The 13,141-nt window shown below is 47.2% G+C and overlaps 2 protein-coding genes across 8 annotated transcripts in view; one reads left to right on the forward strand and one right to left on the reverse strand.

Moving 5' to 3' along the window:
* The window catches only part of CD300LF (CD300 molecule like family member f), a 20,028-nt gene extending 7,252 nt beyond the window's left edge, over nucleotides 1-12,776 (reverse strand). For 3 of the 7 annotated variants that reach the window (XM_025363398.1, XM_025363394.1, XM_025363396.1), the window contains exons 1-3: nucleotides 12,589-12,776; nucleotides 3,880-4,218; nucleotides 2,117-2,180 (exon numbers count right to left, since the gene is read on the reverse strand). In XM_025363398.1, the coding sequence (XP_025219183.1) occupies nucleotides 2,117-2,180; nucleotides 3,880-4,218; nucleotides 12,589-12,631 (446 nt within the window). In that variant the 5' untranslated portion in view covers nucleotides 12,632-12,776. Of the gene's footprint in view, nucleotides 1-2,116; nucleotides 2,226-3,879; nucleotides 4,219-4,606; nucleotides 4,781-12,588 lie in introns of all 7 variants that reach the window. The other 4 variants (XM_025363399.1, XM_025363393.1, XM_025363397.1 and 1 more) reach the window with 3 other exon arrangements.
* The window catches only part of RAB37 (RAB37, member RAS oncogene family), a 78,552-nt gene that overhangs the window by 30,931 nt on the left and 34,480 nt on the right, over nucleotides 1-13,141 (forward strand). The window lies entirely within an intron of this gene.

The following is a 13,141-nucleotide window of genomic DNA, read 5'->3' on the forward strand; positions in this document are numbered from 1 at the left end:
GCACTTTGGGAGGCCGAGACGGGCGGATCACGAGGTCAGGAGATCGAGACCATCCTGGCTAACAGGGTGAAACCCCGTCTCTATTAAGAAATACAAAAAACTAGCCGGGCGAGGTGGCGGGCGCCTGTAGTCCCAGCTACTCGGGAGGCTGAGGCCGGAGAATGGCGTGAACCCGGGAGGCGGAGCTTGCAGTGAGCTGAGATCCGGCCACTGCAGTCCAGCCTGGGTGACAGAGCGAGACTCCGTCTCAAAAAAAAAAAAAAAAAAAAAAAAAAAAAAAAAAAAAAAAAAAAAAAAGAAATTCATCAATCAATTAATTGTGTCAACCCTATGTGGTTACACTAATTAGCTCTAGACTGTAAGTACCTCGAGGGTAGGCATTTTGATTATTTGGTCCATTCTTGTACCGTTTTTAATTCCCTTAAACAGTGACAGGCTAGAGTGAGTGCTCAAGAGTTATGTGTTCAATAAATGAGTGAATAAACCATGTCATGCTAATCAAAGGCCCTAATTGGGTACTTACATATGGCTTCAATTCATAAAATAATTTTTAAAAAACCTTAACTATTACTTATTCAAAGCAGTTTGGTAGAAAATAAACTTTCAAATCAGAGAGCATCCTGTATTGATTTGCTTAGGAAAAAGAAAAATAGGGACAAAGCGAGGTGGCTCATGCTTGTAATCTCAGCACTTTGGGAGGCTGAGGTGGGCATATCACTTGAGGACAGGAGTTGGAGACCAGCTTGGCCAACACAGCAAAACCCTATTGCTACTAAAAATTGGCTGGTCATGGTGGCTCACACCTGTAGTCCCAGCTACTCGCGAAGCTGAGGCACGAGAATCACATGAACCCGGGAGGCAGAGGTTGCAGTGAGCTGAGATCATACTACTGCATTCCAGCCTCGGCAACAGAGTGAGAATCAGTCTTAAAAAAAACCAATTAGCTGGGCGAGATGGCAGGCGACTGTAGTCTCCCAGCTACTCAGGAGACTGAGGCGTGAGAATCGCTTGAACATGAGAGGCAGAGGTTGCAGTGAGCCAAGATGGCACCATGTACTCATCTCAGCTACAAAGCAAGACTCTGTCTAAAAAGAAAAAAGAAAAAGAAAACCTTAAAAAGTTTAATTAAAAAAAAAAAGAAAAAAAACAGAAGGCAATGGGAGAGGGGGAGTAGAAGGGTCTCGGGTGGTCAGAATACCAGGGACCTCCCACAGGGGTTTTGTGGCAAGGTCCCAGCAATAGGAGACCTTGACACTTGGTGGACCTAAAAACAAAGTCAAGAGGACCAGGGAAAGTGAAAGGAGGAAATGAAAGGGGACGTTCCACTTCTAGAAAGCCCAGCTGACTGCAAGTGGTTGGCCAGGGCACTAAGAGGCGTGACCCGAGCTATGGTGTAGAGCCCAGAGACTTCCATCCAAGCACCAGTGCCACCCTTCACTGAGGAAGGGACTGAGGCTCAGTTCCTTCTTCTGTAGAATGGGAACATTTATATCTGCCCCTTCTTCCACATGAGGTGGGTAGGAAAGGTCAAAGAAAACAAAATAATGCACAGGAAAGCCTTTTGTGAACTGCCAGGTGCTCCAGAGATGTGAGAAACTATCGGCATCACTGTTCTTGCCATAACAGTAATCAGAGGAAAATTAAGGGAAACAGGACTTCCCCAAGCCCTGCTTTCCTTGTCCTCCCAGAAGTTGGACCCAAGAGCCATCCCTGCAGCTCCATGACCCCATGGCCCACTCACATGAGCCACACCGTCCTCACTGACTGCCAACTCATCCGTCGCCCACACTAAGCTCTGCGCTCCACAGGGACCGTCCATGTCTGGGTCCCCTGAGCTCAGCATGGTGCAGCCAGGTCGAAGTTATTATAACACAGTAAAAGTGGGGTGAATGAATGAACCTACAAACAGCACTGAGCTGCAGAATGAAGGATGTGTGGAGACTGAAAGGACACCGTGTGGTCTGACAGGAAGTGGGAAGGGCTCCCAGCTTCCTCATCCTCACCAAGGAGCATGCAGGTCCCAGACAAAGCTCAGGCTGGAAACTGGGACTTCGAAGAGTTCTCCATTGGAGGAGTTTGGGCCAAGTAGTCCACAGGGGAACCAGAGTTGGTTTACCTCTTGTCCAAGTGGTGGCCAGTCAGAGTTGGGGAGTTGCTGGTTTCTTCCGGGGTGACTGGTGCTGTGAATGTAGTGGAGGTAGACGTGGTGGGGGCAGCAGTTGACGCTGTAGTTGATGCTTGGTGTATAGACCAGATCACAGAAGACCCTGCCCATGAGCCCACCCACAGCCCTGCACGCGGCTCTGAGCCTGGGCGGGGGTCTGGACTGCTACTATGGGAAGGGGCTGCAGCCTGGACTGCTCATGTCTCCCTGGCTTCTAGGAGACTCCAGAGGCTCCTGGGGCTGGGTAGGGTCCAGGGAGGATGCTGAGCAGACCCTGGGAGGGTTAGAGGGAGTTGGGAAGAGCCTAAGGGCAGCTGGAGATCAGCTGAACTTGAGCAACCCTGCTGCTTAGGACAGCGCCTTGGCCAATCTCCACCCCAGCCCTGTTTATCCATCAACAACAGGAGCAGAGTGGGAACTTGCACAGTGACCCTAGATTTGTGACATCAAAGATCAGGACCAGCCCTGAAAGAAATCATAATATTCAGGAAGAACCTTGACTTTGGGCAAGTTACAAAGCTTCAGTGATGGCGATGCCCCCTTCTGAGGGGTATTGTTAGGACTCATTGAGACAATGCACGTTCAGCACTTTGCAAACTAAAACATGCCCCAGAGGCTCCAGGTGCAGCATGGGGCCCTGAGGACTGTGGTGCTCCCTCCATGCCACAAGGGCCCTCGAGCTGGTGCTGCTCATCTTCTGAGGGACAGCAGAATAAGCCCAACAAATAAACGCATGCAAACCAAGGCACTGGGAACCCTGAGCCGACCCTCCCAGGAGTGTCTGCATTCTAGAAGGAAATAGGAAGAGAACATCATTAAGTCTACATGCACAAATGGCTCATGGTGAGATGTCAGGGACCAGAAATGCAGCTGTTTGACTGTGAAGACCTTTCTGGACTTGGGAATTAGACGCCAGCACCCCAACTATGCTGAGCCTCTTTTTCCCCCAAGTTAAATGTGGAATGGGAGGTGGCAACAGCAGCTGTGAAGCCCCAGCCCAGAACTCCACCACAAGCAGGACACACCTGGGCACCAGAGGTCTCCAAAAAGCAATGGCAAGGATTGGGGTCACTGGGTACCATGGGAAGGCATCCCTTTGGCCCATGGGCTGAAACTAGGACCATCACCTTGTCCTCAGGCACTGAGCTGGGCAGAGATAAAAAAATGTGCCTAGAAAGTCTTAATTCCCGGCCGGGCGCGGTGGCTCATGCCTGTAATCCCAGCACTTTGGGAGGCTGAAGCGGGTGGATCACGAGGTCAGGAGATCGAGACCATCCTGGCTAACACGGTGAAACCCCGTCTCTACTGAAAATACAAAAAAAAAAAATTAGCCAGGCAAGGTGGCGGGCGCCTGTAGTCCCAGCTATTTGGGAGACTGAGGCAGGAGAATGGCGTGAACCCGGGAGGCGGAGCTTGCAGTGAGCAGAGATCAGGCCACTGCACTCCAGCCTGGGGAACAGAGCGAGACTCTGTCTCAAAAAAAAAAAAAAAAAAAGAAAGTCTTAATTCCCATCGTGGAGGGAGCCCTGGGAGCCATGGGGGCATTGAAAAGAGGCCCTGCTCCCCCAATCCCAGGTGGTCAGTTAGGGTTCTATGAGAATCAGGACTCAAGTGATAGATCACTCAGTGACAATTAAGTCACTTGAGTAGGACCTCAGAGACCGGGACAGAGCAGGCCCTGAGAGACACACACACAGATATACACTCCCTCTTACCTGGGTCAATGATCACTTGAACTGTGACCCCAAGGTCAGTTCCAGTTCTCTCAATTCCACACCAGTAAGTGTCAGCATCAGTTTGCATGAGATCCTCCATGGTCACAGTGAATGTGTGGTTTTTCTGATTGTCCTTGATGGACACCCGGTCCCTCTTCACCTCCTGCTCCGATCCAGTGGTTTTAACAAGGATCTTGCAGCCATGCCAAGTAGCTCCTCGACACCACCACTTCAAGTAGGTCTCCCAGCCTGAGTTGTAAACACACTGCACCATCAACGAGCCCCGCTCCGGGCCATTCACTGTCATTGGACCACTGATGTCAGTGGCAATGGAGTAGCCTGGAAAACACAAATTCATGTGCTGTCACCTCTACCCCAAGGGCAGGGCCACAGCTTTCTGTTTAGGGAATAGTTCCCAAATCCAAAGTTTCACAGGTTAAATAACAGTCAAGGAAGAAATACACCTTCCACAGACAAAACTTTTGTCCTTCAGTTTTCCACTGGGTCAAAGTCACCAGGAAAATCACTGAATAGCACAACAACAGATCCCCAAAAAAATAAAAATATTGGCACTAAGCAATAATAGCTTCCTGCAGTTCACCCCTCTCTCCACCCTACAGCCAAGGTAATCTGTATATTTCAAGGAATATCCTTTTGCAGCCATCTTTGTGTTAGACCGGTCTGGTGGAGAGGAAATACCAGAAAACCCATTTCCACAGGGTCTTACCTTGACTCTTAGCACTGATGACCCTCATGAGGTGGAGCTGAGGCAGCCACATCAGATGGCTGTGGAGAGGCTGTCCCGGTGGTCCTAATGATTTCTAGTGGTTTTGGAATAAACCAACCTGGATGAATGCCTTTGAAGTTGACCAAAACAGCAATGGCAACTGGTCTCCATGTGCTATGGGATCCATACAACACAGATCCCACTTTCTTCAATGAATTGCTTTGACCCCTTTGTCAAATTGCAAATTTATGGATTTCCCATTCTGTTCCACTGATCTATTTGCCTACCTTTCTGTCAATCCTACACTCTCCTGATTACTATCACCTTGTAGAAAGGCAAGTATTATAGACAGTAAAGCAGTGTTTGCTTTCTTTTTTTTTTTTTTTTTTTTTTTTGAGACAGGCTCTCACTGTATCGCCCAGGCTGGAGTGCAGTGGCACAGTCATGGCTCAATTATGGCTCACTGAAGCCTTCACCTCCCAGGCTTATTTGATCCTCCCACTTCAGCCTCCCGAGTAGCTGGGACTACAGACACATGGCTCCACGCCTGGCTAATTTTTGTAGTTTTAGTAGAAACAGGATTTTGCCATGTTGTCCAGGCTGGTCTCGAACTCCTGGGCTCAAGCGATCCACCCACCTTAGCCTCACAAAGTGCTGGGATTACAGGCAGGAGCCACAATACCTGGCCTGCATTTTCTTAAAATATATGTTTTCCTTCAAAATCATGTCCTTTGCAGCAACATGGATGCGGCTGGAGGCCATTATCCTAAGTGAATTAACGCAGAAACAGAAAACCAAATACCACATGTCCTCACTTAGAAGTGAAAGCAAAACATTGGTTACACATGGACATAAAGATGGGAACAACAGACAGAGGAGGGAAGCAGGCAAGAACAAAACAGAGGAGGGAAGGGAGCAAGCACTGGAAAAAACTACCGATTGGGTACTGTGTTCACTATCTGGGTGACAGGTTTGATTGAGGCTCAAACCTCAGCATCATGCAATATATCTAAACCTGCACAGATACCCCCTGAACCTAAAATTTAAAAATTGTTTAAAGGAAAAAAATATATATATATATATATGTTCTTTTTGTTCTTTCTCTCATATTCTCACCTTTGAAAGATTCCAGATACAGGGAAATATTTCTTTACTTAAAAAAAAAAAAAAAAGGCCTGGCTGGGTGGCTCACACCTGTAATCCCTGCACTTTGAAAAGCAGGCAGATTACCTGAGATTGGGAGTTCGAGACCAGCCTGACCAACATGGAGAAACGCCGTCTCTACTAAACATACAAAAATTAGCCAAGCGTGGGTGGCGCATGCCTGTAATCCCAGCTACTCGGGAGGCTGAGGCAAGAGAATTGCTTGAACCCAGGAGGTGGAGGTTGTAGTGAGCCAAGATGGCGCCATTGCACTCCAGCCTGGGCAACAAGAGCAAAACTCTGTCTCAAAAAAATAATAAATAAATAAAACTAAACAAAACTAAACTAAACAAAAACCCAGCACTTCAAGCACAACAACAAATGGCGCAGACATAGGGCCTCAGTGTCAGAGAGACCCTGGGAAGGGGTGAGGACCACGGCAGCCTGGACTGGAGAGCAGGGGATCCATGCGAAGGCACAGCCCTCCTTCCACTCCAGCCTGGGTCCTGGGGAAAGAAGTGGGCTCTGTGACAAGAACACACAATGGGGAAAGGACAGTCTCTTCAATAAATGGTTCTGGGAAAACTGGAGATCCACGTGCAGAAGAATGAAGCCAGACCTTTATCTCACAACATATACAAAAACCAACTCACAATAGAGAAGACGTAAATGTAAGACCTGAAACTTAAAGCTCTCAGAAGAAAACCTAAGGGAAAAGCTCCACAACACTGGTCTGGGCAATGATGTCTTGGAGAGGACGCCAAAAGCACGGGCAACAAAAGCAAAACTAGACAAATGGGATTCACAAAACCAAAGGGCTTCTGCACAGCAAAGGAAACAATCAAGAGAATGAAGCAACAGCCTACAGACTGAGAGAAAAGATTTGCAAAACATACATCTGATGAAGAGCTAATATCCAAAATACATAAGGAACTCAAACAAATCAATAACAAGAAAACAAATAATCTAATTAAAAACTGGGCGAGGAATCTGACCAGATATTTCTCAAAAGAAGAGCTATAAATGGGCAACAGATCTATTTTTAAATACTCAGCATCCCTAATCACCAGAAAAATGCAAATTAAAACCAAAAGAGGGTCAGGCACAGTACTCACACCTATAATTCCAGCACTTTGGGAGGCCAAGGTGGGTGGATCTTCTGAAGTCAGGAGTTTGAGACCAGCCTAGGCAACATGGTGAAATGCTGTCTCTACTAAAAATACAAAAATTAACCAGGCGTAGTGGCGTGCACCTGTAATCCCAGCTACTCGGGAGGCTGAGGCGGGAGAATCACCTGAGAATCACCTGAACCTGGGAGGCAGAGGTTGCAGCCAAGATTGTGCCATTGCACTCCAGCCTGGGCAACAGAGCGACACTCCATCTCAGAAAAAGAAAAAAAAAAAGAATTAAAAGGGGTATGTGACTGTATATCCTGCACATATTAAAAAGTTAATAAACCATGAATAAGATAAAAGGATATAATAATAAAAGGATATTTAAACAATGTTATGCCAATAACTTTACAATTTTAGATGGAATAAACAAATTCCTAGAAAAAAATTATACAGGCCAGGTACTGTGAGAGGCCGAGGGAGGTGGATCAACTGAAGTCAGGAGTTCAAGACCAGCCTGGCCAACATGGTGAAACTCTGTCTCTACTAAAAATACAAAAATTAGCCTGGCGTGGTGGCACATACCTGTAGCCCCAGATACTTGGGAGGCTGAGGCAGGAGAATTGCTTGAACCCAGGAGGTGGAGGTTGCAGTGAGCCAAGATCGCACCACTGCACTCCAGCCTGAGCAACAGAACAAGACTCCATCTCAAAAAAAAGAAAAAAGAGAAAGAAAGAAAAGAAAAAAAAATACAATATGCTAAAATCGGCACAAAAGAAATAGAAAACCTGAATAATTCCACAGCTATTATATTTAAATAAGTCAAATCCCTTGTTTAAAACTTCTGCCAAAATAAAACTCCAGACCTATACAGCTTCAATGGAAATATTTACCAAACATGTAAGGAAGAAATAATGTCTATTTTGTAGATAATTTTGCAGAGCATAGAAAAAGAAGACGAAATCCCAAATCCATTTCACGAGACTAACATAATCTTGATGCCAAAACCTGACAAGGGCAGAGCAAGAAAGTATCGTAGGCAAATAGCACTCATTAACATAAATGCAAAAGCCTGAAACAAAAAATCAGCATACGGAATCTGGTGATACATAAACAGGATGAAACGTTATCACCAAGTTGGGTTTATGCCAAACACCCACAATGGTTTTTAACATTAGAAAATCAATAAGGAGGCAGGCGCGGTGGCTCACGCCTGTAATCCCAGCACTTTGGGAGGCTGAGGTGGGCAGATCATAGGTCAGGAGATTGAGACCATCCTGGCTAACACGGTGAAACCCCGTCTCTACTAAAAATACAAAAAAAAATTAGCCCGGCGTGGTGGCAGGTGCCTGTAGTCCCCACTACTTGGGAGGCTGAGGCAGGAGAATGGCGTGAACCCAGGAGGTAGAGCTTGCGGTGAGCTGAGATCGTGCCACTGCACTCCAGCCTGGGCGACAGAGAGAGACTCCATCTCAAAAAAAAAAAAAAAAGTAAAGAAAAGAAAAAAGAAAATCAATAAGGAGGCTAGGCACGGTGGCTCACGCCTGCAATCCTAGCACTTTGGGAGTCTGAGGAGGGCAGATCACGAGGCCAAGAGATCGAGACCATCCTGGCTAACATGGTGAAACCCCATCTCTACTAAAAATACATAAAATTAGCTGGGCGTAGTGTCATGCCCCTGTAGTCCTAGCTACTTGGGAGGCTGAGTGAGGCAAGAGAATCGCTTGAACCCAGGAGGCAGAGGTTGCGGTGAACCAAGATCACATCACTGCACTCCAGCCTGGAGACAGAGCAAGACTCCGTCTCAAATAAAAAAAAAAAAGAAAGAAAGAAAAAAATCAATAAGGGTAATATGCCGTATTAACAGAGTCGAGGAGAAAAATCGTGTGATCATCTTAGTAGATGCAGAGAAGTACCTGATAGGAATTGACACTCATTCATGATTTTTAAAAAACTCTTAGCAAACTGAGAGAACTACCTTTATCTGATAAAGATTGTCTACCAAAAACCTCAGCAAGCACCACACTTAGTGCGAGACATTCATATGTACTTTATAATAATTTGTTAACATGGATATTGATGTTTTATGCACTTTTTTGTACATTTGATTTTCTACAACTAAAAAGACTTTTAGGTCACCATAAACCAAGAGCCAAATTATTCTTTTTTTTTTTGAGATGGAGTCTTGCTTTGTCACCCATCACCCAGGCTGGAGTGCAGTGGTACGAACATGGGTCACTGCAGCCTCAACCTCCTGGGCTCAAGTGATCCTCTTGGCATAACCTCTTCTGTAGCTGGGACGACAGGACCACAGGCGTGCACCACCATACTAGGTTAATTTTCTTTTTTTGGAGAGACAAGGTCTCACTTTGTTGTCCAGGCTGGTCTCAAACTCCTGGACTCAACCGTTCCGCCTGCCTCAGACTCACAAAGTGCTGGGATTATAGGCGTGAACCATCATGCACCACCAGCCAAATTATTCTTAACAGTGAAATACTATAGGCATTCCTATTGAAATCATAAACAAAACATGAATTCCCAATATATATAATAACATGATTCCAGAAGTTCTTTTTTGTTTGTTTGTTTTTTTGAGATGGAGTCTCGCTCTGTCGCCCAGGCTGGAGTGCAGTAGTGCAATCTCAGCTCATTGCAAGCTCCACCTCCTGGGTTCACGCCATTCTCCTGCCTCAGCCTCCTGAGTAGCTGGGGCTACAGGCACCTGCCACCACGCCCGGCTAATTTTTTGTACTTTTGGTAGAGACGGGGTTTCACCATAGCCAGGATGGTTCGATCTCCTGACCTTGTGATCCACCTGCCTCAGCCTCCCAAAGTGCTGGGATTACAGGCGTAAACCACCACGCCCTGCCTGGAAGTTCTTTTTTTTTTTTTTGAGACAGAGTCGCGCTCTGTCGCCCAGGCTGGAGTACAGTGGCCGGATCTCAGCTCACTGCAAGCTCCGCCTCCGAGGTTCATGCCATTCTCCTGCCTCAGCCTCCAGAGTAGCTGGGACTACAGGCGCCTGCCACCTCGCCTGGCTATTTTTTTGTATTTTTTATTAGAGACGGGGTTTCACCATGTTAGCCAGGATGGTCTCGATCTCCTGACCTCGTGATCCACCCGTCTCAGCCTCCCAAAGTGCTGGGATTACAGGCTTGAGCCACCACGCCCGGCAAGGAAGTTCTAATCAATATAGGAAGATAAGGAAAAACATAAAATTTATAATTATCAAAAGGGAAATGAAAAGTTAGAGAAAATTTTTAAATTTTAAATGAAAAAGTATTTTAACTCATAATTGAATTTAATGCAGTGGCTAAATAAACTATAAACATGTAAAAATCAATGGCTTTCCTATAAACCAGTAAGAAATAATTGGAAAATAAAGTAGAAAAGTGCTAATTTACATTAGCAATAAAAGTGTATTAAATTCCTAGGAATAACTTTAACAGAAACAATAAAGACTTGTAGGAAAAAAGCACAATGAGGCCAGGTGCGGTGGCTCATGTCTGTAATCCCGACACTTTGGGAGGCCAAGGTGGGTGGATCACTTGAGGTCAGGAGTTCGAGACCAGCCTGATCAACATGGTAAAACTCCATCTCTACTAAAAATACAAAAAAAAAAAAAAGAATTAGCCAGGCATGGTGGTACACCTGTAATCCCAGCTACCTGGGAGACTGAGGCAGAAGAATCACTTGAATCCAGGAGGCAGAGGTTGCAGTGAGCCGAGATCACGCCACTGCACTCCAGCCTGGGTGACAGAGCAAGAGTCTGTCTCAAAAAAAAAAAAATCTCTTCCTTGCCAGGCATGGTGGCCCATGCCTTTAATCCCAGCAACTCATGAGGCCGAGGCAGGAGGATCACTTGAGCCCAGGAGTTGAGGCTGCAGTGAGCTATGATCATGCCACCGTACTCCAGCATAGGCAACAGACTGAGACCGCAACTCAAAAAAACAAAAACAACAAAAACGAAAACAAACCTTCCTTTCTCACAGAAAACGAACTTCCTGATGGGTTTTTTTTTTCTTGGGTGTTTTAAAACAATGAATTATTTAGAAGAGGTAAGCAGGGTAAGCGCACTTGCTAATTGTAGGTGGAAGTTCTGTGGGAGAGGCTGGCAAGAGCTGATGCACGAAGGCTCACAGCAGTATCTGGACTCCGTGTTGGCGCCCACAGCTCAGCCTGCTGGCTTTTCTGCCCGCTTCAGACAGGTCCCAAACCACTCCTGCCCCCAACACGACTCTCACATCTGCTCGCTACCAAATTCTCCCATTTCCAGATGTCAGAAAAAAAGCAGCCACACCTGTCCTGGTCACTGTGCCAATGCATTTCATAACATCTCACCCAGTCTGCCTTCTTCACTTACATGCTGAGACTTGGGGTCAAGTGTCGATGAGCCACTCCCTGCTCTGCCTTTACCAGTCTAGCTGTCCTGGACAAGTCACTTTCTTCCCCAAGACCTTTTCTCCAATCTGCCCCACCAGGCTCTTCCCAAGCATGTGGTCAAGCCATGCTGACCTCCCTCTTCCTCAGACATGCCCAGGCCAAGCTCATTCCCACACAAGAGCCCTCGTATCTGCTGTTCCCTGTGCCTGGAAAACTGGTCCCGATCCTGTGTCTGATCCTTCTCCTCCTTCTTTTTCCAAGGTCTCGGCTCAGACAGACGTCTGGGACCCTCTTCAGGGGGGTTGTTTCAACCTACCTGACTTAAAGATCCCCCCACCTGGGTCCCACTGTAACAAATCATCTTGTTCTGTTTTCCTCACAGTACTTATCACTTCTAACTTCTTGAAATTATTTTTTTGTTTTCTTTCTTTTTTTTTTTTTTTTTTTGAGACAGTCTCACTTTGTCACCCAGGCTGGAAGGCAGTGGCGTGATTACAGCTCACTGCAGCCTCCAACTCCTGGGCTCAAGTGATCCTCATGCCCCAGCCTCCAGCCTCCCAAGTAGCTGGGACCACAGGCGTACGCCACCATGCCTGACTAACTTTTGTACTTTTTGTAGAGACAGGGTTTCGCCATGTTACCCGAGCAGTCTAGAATCCCTGAGCTCAAGCAATCAGCCTCCCAAAGTGCTGGGATTACAGGTATGAGCCTCCTTGCCTGGCCTCCCTTCATTTTTAATCAAAATTCTATGCACCAACTTCAGGTGTCTCCCACCCTCTGGCTCTGCCCACATCTCTGTCCCTTCTCTCCTCTACTTCCCTGCCTGGCTTATCTCCTCACAACCTTTCCCGTCCCTCAGCAACTTCTACTATTTCCTTCTGCCCCAAATGCCTAGAACCACCACTCCCTCTCTGCCCGGCAAACTCCCTCTTCCCTCCTTTCAGAGCCCTCCAGCCTCACCTCTTCCCTGACGCCTGCCCTTGCTCAGAACACCTCCATGCAGGTGATCGACCACCCAGTCCAGGATCAGGCACTTGCCTGCTCTCCTGAGCAGCCCGTGTTCCTCCTCTGCTTTTCCCTGGCCAGCAGGGACTACGGTCTGTCCATTTCACACCATCAGCCCCTGGGGGTCAGGAATTCTGCCTTACACTGGCTTCATTATGAAGGACATGCCCTGTATTCCTGCCTTGGCAACAGAAACGCTGGGTGAGTGGGTACGTGGATGAGATGCACAAGGCTCATGCCATTAAGAACACCTTCTGGCCGGGTCCCTTCTTCCTTCTATCAGCCACCTCCTCCTGCTGGCTAAGCTTCTCCCAAGAGGACAGACCCAGGCCCACTCACCTGAGAGCCAGAAAAGGAGGGGGTAAAGCATCAGCAGGGGCATCTTCTCTTCAGATGGGTCCCCCTTCCCCTCGGTGGAGCCTGGCAGCAGGAACAAGCTACAGACTGTGCTCCATCTCCCAGCCTTCTGCTGGCGTTCACTCTCGCCCTTGAACTTCCTCCTTCAGTCACTTCCCATGGGTAAATGAGACTAAAAGAGGAAGGAGGTGGTTGGTCGGGCACGGTGGCTCAGGCCTGTAATCCCAGCACTTTGGGAGGCCAAGGTGGGCGGATCACAAGGTAAGGAATTCAAGATCAGCCTGGTCAACATAGTGAAATCCCAACTCTACTAAAACTACAAAAATTAGCCAGGTGTGGTGGCACACACCTGTAGTCCCAGCTACTCGGGAGGCTGAGGCAGAAGAATCGCTTGAACCTGGGAGATGGAGGTTACAGTGAGCCAAGACCACGTCACTGCACTCCAGCCTGGGCGACAGAGCAAGACTCTGTCTCAAAAAAAAAAAAAAAAAGAGGAAGGAGGTGGAAACTGTGAAATTTCGAGACAGTTAGCAAT

This window comes from Theropithecus gelada, chromosome 16, assembly GCF_003255815.1.
Source record: "Theropithecus gelada isolate Dixy chromosome 16, Tgel_1.0, whole genome shotgun sequence".
NCBI classification, from domain to species: domain Eukaryota; kingdom Metazoa; phylum Chordata; class Mammalia; order Primates; family Cercopithecidae; genus Theropithecus; species Theropithecus gelada.